The sequence below is a fragment of the Stegodyphus dumicola genome, chromosome 12 (genome assembly GCF_044657685.1).
Source record: "Stegodyphus dumicola isolate Sdum_Otavi_A_Nest chromosome 12, ASM4465768v1".
NCBI lineage: Eukaryota > Metazoa > Arthropoda > Arachnida > Araneae > Eresidae > Stegodyphus > Stegodyphus dumicola.
Window position 1 is genome coordinate 111,573,694 of NC_140779.1, and position 7,307 is coordinate 111,581,000.

At 33.2% G+C, this 7,307-nt stretch overlaps 1 protein-coding gene across 1 annotated transcript in view; it reads left to right on the top strand.

Annotated features, from left to right (window-relative positions):
• ZAP3 (protein) overlaps positions 1–774 on the top strand; it is a 207,186-nt gene extending 206,412 nt beyond the window's left edge. The window contains exon 18 of the mRNA XM_035355227.2: positions 484–774. Coding sequence (XP_035211118.2) covers positions 484–492 — 9 coding nt within the window. The 3' untranslated portion in view covers positions 493–774. The remainder of the gene's footprint in view (positions 1–483) is intronic.
• Positions 775–7,307: the final 6,533 nt, after the last annotated feature.

Consider the following 7,307-nt stretch of genomic DNA (forward strand, 5'->3'; position numbering starts at 1 on the left):
TCATTGCTGCTAATTCTGAAATATCTGCAACAGGTTCATGAAACATATGAGCTTAAATTATTTTTTGAAATTCAGTGTCCTTTATCACCTGAGAGAGGAGGAAAATATTGCAGTTTTTAGGACCATTAAAAATAAATTTAAGCTATTTAAATAATTTTTAATACTGTATTAACCGTTCAATCAGCATAATTATCCTTAAGCTACTTTGCTGCAATTCAGTGAGTAGAGAAAAGTTTTTTCATAGGTAATCATGCTGAGTGAAGGGTTAAAAGAATATGAAGAGTTTTTTTTAGTGTTAATTGAAATTTGAAAACCTGCAATAGAAGTATAATCAGCAGATTGCTATAATACAGTCCATGAATAAACATGTGTTTCATCTTTAAATTTACTTAATATATGCATTGTAACGGAATTAAATCAAATCTGATTTTAAGTATTGTTGAAGTGTTCTTATTTCTTTTCTTTTTTTTTTTTCTTTTGTAGGCCTCTTAGTCTGTAAGTCAAGGTTTTACTGCATCTGTAAGATACTCATAATCAGGACTTATAGAACATCTCTGAGGAATTACCGTTGTGCATTAATTATAAGTTATGACAGACATTTTAAACACAAGTTTACAAGCATATTCTGTCAAGCCTTACTTTTCACTTTATATGCTGTTGCTTCTATATATTGATTTTGGCCATTTCAAAATTTCTCAGCATCTGTTTATCTAGTTTTAAAAAAAGAAAAATGTTAAAATTTTTAAGAACAGTGCAATAAATTTTTCTAGTCACTTTCTTTGTCTTTTTCTTTTTGAGGAAAAAAAAAAAAGTGCATTTGCTTTATGTAAGACTTAAGAATTCAAATGACCTTCAGCCATTCTAAAGGTAAATGTTTGTTCTTTTTAGAAATCTATGAAACATAGGATTATTTCACTTAATTTCTTTTCCCAGTAATGAGTTTAAAGTGCATTTTAGAAATGGATTCAGTAATAGGTCTGCAGACATGCATATGTATTATAGCAGTGATGTTTATATATTTATCTACATACAGTGCTATTTTTACAAGCATAGGTTACATATCTCTAACCCAAAGTGCCTGCTAGAAAGGATATTTTCTATTTTAAATTACATGATGTAATGAAATATGAAGAAGGGAAAGAAATAATTATGAAGCTTTTTCTTCAGTATAAAAAAATATAAAATAATGAAAAGTGTAAATGTATTTACCATTTTGGGAAAGAAAATCAAAATAAGTTGAGAGTCTGAATCTTCTACAAACAAAGAAGAGACGTATTTATTGATTACTTTCTTTTTTCCTTTTTTAAATTATAAATCTCTTGCTGTGTCATTTATTTTATTTTTGAGGTTTCTTGGTCTAAATTTTGTCTTTTGTATATCTAAAAATTTATTTTCAATTCTGTAATATTGTTTCAGTCATTTTACCCCATTTTCTTCCTCTTACCGTGTGTTCAAATGTTTTCCTTATCCCAGTATATTTTGATTTAGATGATGCATTGCAAGTGAAATGTAAAACTAAAAACATTTTATTTTAGTATACTATAAAGGCAATAATTTTAATATTTACTAGTATTTTAGTATACTATAAAGAAACAAATTTATTATCTGTAGTAAATATTAATATAAATTATTTATCTACTTATTAACTCGGGAATCATTACATATTGGGTTGCATAAAAAGTATTAAGCCTTTAGAGGTCAAAATTGAGAATGCATTTATTGTTATTAGAAATTAACATTATAAAATCAAATATGCACTGATTTGTTTGCTGAACTTCTGTAATTTTTCTTACAACACCATAATACCATTGAAATTCTGTGGTTTCTGATAAAAAAATTGGCATGGTTTTTTTATAGACCTCATTTGAAACTAACTTAACACCATTCAGGGAGTTCTGTAAAGACCAAAACAAACTATTGTCTGATCGTGCTAATCAGAGCTGTATGGTGGATGCATTAAAAGTTGTCTCAGTTTCTAATAAGTTGTTAAAGATGTGTGCCATCTGGCATTGTGAATATGGTACATGATACTTTTTGTGCTGACAAATTCTGGCCTGTCTTTTGAATTGCTAGCTGCTGCTGTTCTGATTGTTGACAGTGCAAATCTGAGTCTATCATTCTGTCTGGCAGCAGCTGCTCTTCAGGCTTCTGCTGCCAAGCAGCAAGGAGTGTCTTGGAGCAATTATCTTGAGCATCAGAGGGGCATTTTGGAACATAAAAATTTCCACCATGAAAGTGTCTGACTCGTCTTTCAGCTGTTGCTTTTGATACTGTATCTTGCTCATAAACAACACAAATTTCTTCATGGGGCTATACAACATTTGTGCCTTTATCAAAACAAAATTGTAAAATGTAACGTAGTCTTCTGGAAAATTAACTGTATTCTTAGTGCAGTGCATAACGTCTGAGTGTAAGAATTCAACACTTTTTGCACATGTATTAACTTCAAATGACATTCAATCTGATCCGCTATACCCTGATATATGGGACACTAATGCTATGTCATGAACAAAAGGCTGAGTACTTTTTAGACTACACAAGATAATGAACTTAAAAAAGAGAGTATTTTTATAGTTTTGTTGCCCTTCTTTGAGACCTACGTTTAGCTTTTTAATGCATTTTTGGATGTGTAATTTCACTTCAACTTAGGTAATTATTGAAAAAACCTTTTGCTGCAATTTCAGCCTGCCATTCTAAGTTGCAAAAAATACCATATTTCTTCATGGTTTAGACTGTGCTATATCAACATCATTGAAGTCAGACTTCTTCATGAGTTTTTCTTTAGCTGATAGAATGTGCAAGTGACTGAGCTTTACATAAGATAGAGTTATCCATCAGGAATTTTGGAAGGATAAGAAGATGCATAAAACATACAGTTGTGTTTACTGAGTTTTCCAGACATATATGTAAGAATGATTTAAATTACGACCTCTGTACTGGTAACTTTCTGTGCCTGTGATAAATTTGCGAACATAGTTTTTTAAGAGTTTTATATCACATTTAAGAATATCTTTGTACTGAGATCAATGTATGAAGTTACTCTCAGAAGGAAGTGCAAGAGTAAAACCTTATTTCTAATTAGCAATTCAATGGCTAAATGATTTTTAACATGTAATGGGTCTTTTTGGTCTGGATATAACTGAAATTCGTAATATTAGTGGATTTTTTACTTTACTAAATCTGGAATTTCTCAATGTGAGAAATTATATGTACACGTGCTCTAAAGGCTTCGCACACTGGTCAATGAATTAGAAACCTTTGAGATTTTCATTTGAATGTGTGCTAGGGATGAAGTATAAAATTTTTTTTATGACATGGGTTACACGTGGTTAGAATGGTAGTATAAGTAAGATGTAAGAGTGCTTTTCACAATGAATGAAGCAAAATGGGAAAAACAACACTTCTTTCACCATTTGAAAAAGGGTTTGTTGTTGCTGCCCGTTTAGCAGGGGCCTCGATTTCGAAGACAGCAAATCTCACTACGTTCTCAAAAGCAGCCATATCAAAGGTTTTCAAAAGTTGGAAACAAAACCCACAGTCCTTTAGAAGACGTAACTGCGATTCGAGCGCAGTTTTCCAGGAGAGTTATCAACTTCGTCTCCGACGAACTGTACGGCAATATGGGGACTCTACTGTGCTTCAATTGACACAGATCGTGAACCAAAGCTCTTCCTAACAGATTTCAGCTTGAACCATGCACAGAGAATTGGAATGCATATTCGGGTGCCTGTGAGAAAACCATTCATTTCTGCCCAACATGCAAGAATTTGTTTGCAGTGGTGTCGGGAAAGAAGACATTGGACATCTGAGGCTTGGAAACTGATAATGTGGTTGCATGAATCACACCATACCTTATTTTGCACTGATGGAAGGCGTTGAATTTAGTGAGAATGCCATGAATCCATCTTGCCTTATTCGTACTGTGCAGGGTGTGGTAGGAGTATCATGACATGGGGCATGTTCTGCTGCCATGGAAGTGGTGCCCTAGTGTTTCTTGAGGGTAAACAAACAGCCATAAGATACCTAGATATGCTGGCTCAAGTGGACCTTGCAATGCTGTATTTTTACCCTGATGGCGACAGATACTTTATAGATAATACATGGTCCCAGAAGTGTTCAAAATTGGTTCGCTGGACATCAGTCTGACCTTCAACACCTTCCCTGGCCACCACATAGTCCAGTCTTAACTCCATAGAAAATGTGTGGGATATCGCATTACCATGCATTGGCTATGCAGCTTATCAGATCTTGTAAATTCCATGTAATGTGTAGAAAATGTGTGGGATATCGCATTACCATGCATTGGCTATGCAGCTTATCAGATCTTGTAAATTCCATGTAATTTAAGAGATAAGCTGTGTTAACCATTATACCGTCCAAGAGACCCAGTAATGATTTCTGCATCATTGAATTTATTATGTTTAACAGATATTATACTCATCCTTATAGGACCCAGCCATACAACCAGGTCTTACCGGGGAGTTGAACTCAGCCCTTGCTTTCAAGCTAGCAGTCAGCCTGTGGTAACAATTATACCGTCCAAGAGACGAGACCCAGTAATGATTTCTGCATCATTGAATTTATTATGTTTAACAGATATTATACTCATCCTTAAAATTTTATTATCGTGCATTTTTTAAAGTTCTGAAAGCAGATTGTAGAGTATTTTCTTTTAAAAATTTTTGTCTTTGTGATGTGTTTATTTCTTAATCACAGAATCTTCAGATATTTTCCTATTTTTCATTAATATATGTTCATTTATCACATAAACTTTATTTGAGTTTTGTTTCTATATAAAGTTCTTTATAGAAAACTTAAAATTCATGCTAGTAAAGATTTACTTGAACTTCATTACAGCTTTAAATGCTTCTTTCTTTTCATCTTACGTTACTTATAGGTTTATCGCTGTCAGATCTTTTGAAATTTGAATGATGGTTAAACAGCATGGTCTTAGAATTTGTGTTTACAAAACTTTATTTTCCTATGTTTGGAAGTAAATGGATCTCACTGACCGTTGTCTTGTAGTTGCCTTTGTAGGTAAATGAATTGTATTGACCGTTGTCTTATATTGTTGTTAAAGCCACCAGAGGAGGGTAAGGGCATGAGCGAATGGTGTTATTTCAACCCTCTGATAGCGAGATCCGTGAATATCGTGTTTACTTTTATTCTGAATATACAGAAGGAATATTCAGTTTCATTGATCAGTTCCACAGAAACCTAAGATTTCAACTGCGATCAGCTTCGCAGAAGAAAAAAATCTGATACACCACATGACTTTCTTGTACGGAATATTAAATTATACGCATTTTTTTCTTGCATTTCGTTTAAACTTATTGGATTTAATTAAATCTACTTCGCCGACAGCGCATAAACCACAATAGAATAAATGCATTCTTTAAAATTCACTCTATTTGTTTAACATAGCGACACTCTGGCGCTAGGTTCACTTAACAGTATCGTATTTCTTTCATATTATAACTCAGGATGCACAAAATTTATATCATTTAAAGAATTATTTAATCGTTGCCACATGTTCTATTCAAATACTATAATAAAGCTAGAACGATGTATAAAAGAAATTGAGCAAACAAAACAAAAAAGAAACAGTTTTTCACAGACGATTGAGTATTTCTCATTCAATTAATTCAGTTCTCATCAGAGTTGTAGCTAGGGTTTTCAGTGCCCAGGGACAACTGAAGATTTCGCGCCCCCCTACTGCTTGCCAAGGATGGAAAACATTTAATTCTAAAATATCGTAACATCAGTTCGGCGCCCCTTGGATTCTGCGTCCGGGGACAGATGCCCCCCTCTAGCTACGGCCCTGGTTCTCACTTCGCGACTAGGCAAAAATACATAAAAACTCAAAACATCTGTATTTAAAATTACTAATTATTAAAAATTAAGTAAATCTTAAACACTTATTTCCTTAAAAAAATTCCAGAAAGGATTAAGCATGATTTAATTCGCAATAATAAATGAAGGCGTTATCTTTGTTGTTGCAAAGTTACGTTTCTCTAGATTGGCAATAAATCCACTACTCTGCTGTTTCAAATGTAAACAAGCAATGGCCGCCATGTAAAATATTATTAGGCTTAGTGGTACTTAAATCACTTTAAAATTGTTGATAATTCTAAAAATATTGCATACAGATTTACTAAAGGCATAAAAACCTTAACCGGAAGAAGAAGACAAGAACAACATAATTCAATCATTTTTAAAGCAAAAAATGTACAATTGACAAACATATAAGAGTAAAGAAACTGAAATTACTGAGCCGGATAACAGAGTGGATATATATATAAATATATTTGTATACGTTTGGCGTGGCCGATTGCAACCAAAATACGAAGTGTACATCGACATGTTATAGTAGTCCTATATACAAAATTTCAACGTTCTGAGGCTACTCGTTTTTGAGTTATGCGACATACGTACGTATGTTCGTACAGACGCCACGAAAATTTCTCTTCAGAATTCATTTTAAAGCAGTTTTATAATTTTTTCGGAGGAAGAGAGTCTTATTCTGTCTTTACGTACAGATATCAAGCAAAAACATCGTTAAATTGTATTCGAAAGCGGTCAAAATGGATATTTTCGTGGAAATATGCTGCCTGAAACTTTCCGCAATTATAATACTTCCTTTTTACTTCGTACAAGGAGTAAAAAATGATTTATTCACTTTCTTATGAAATTTGTGCCCATCGTCAGATTGTTGCTTCCCAGACTTACAGTGGGAAAAATTAAAGAAACAGTTATGCAAATTTATTTAAGACTTTACAGTAACCGAATACGGAAGATGAAAATTGGGACTTTCGTCTACCTTGTTATCGGATCTGATTTGAGAGAAATTTTTTCCACTCTCTGCATGACAGTTAGAATTACCAGGGTATCGCTGCCAGAAAGTAAAAAAACTCTTCTTTCTTGGTTTTCGAAGCTACATTTCTCTGTTAAAATTTCCTTCCATAGTCTGATACTATTTCTATCTCGATTTTCATTAGTGTCCGTTAACCGTTATACATTTTTGCTTTGGTATGCTGTAAAAACAATGGTGATTGTTTCTCTCATTCGTCGAAATAATACATTATACCATATATTCTAGGTTTAAATTCAGTCTGAGGCTTGTCTCATTTGTTTCTTAGTTTGGGTATTCTTCGGAGAATAGTCTTGATGGCGACAATTTGGTTCCTTTAAGGAAGTTGGCGACATTTTATTATGCCAACGTAAGTAAATATAAAGTTAGTTGTAAACCTTAGATTTAAAGTGAAATTGTGATTCCAGCTGGCGCCTCAAATGAGGCGAGGCCAGAT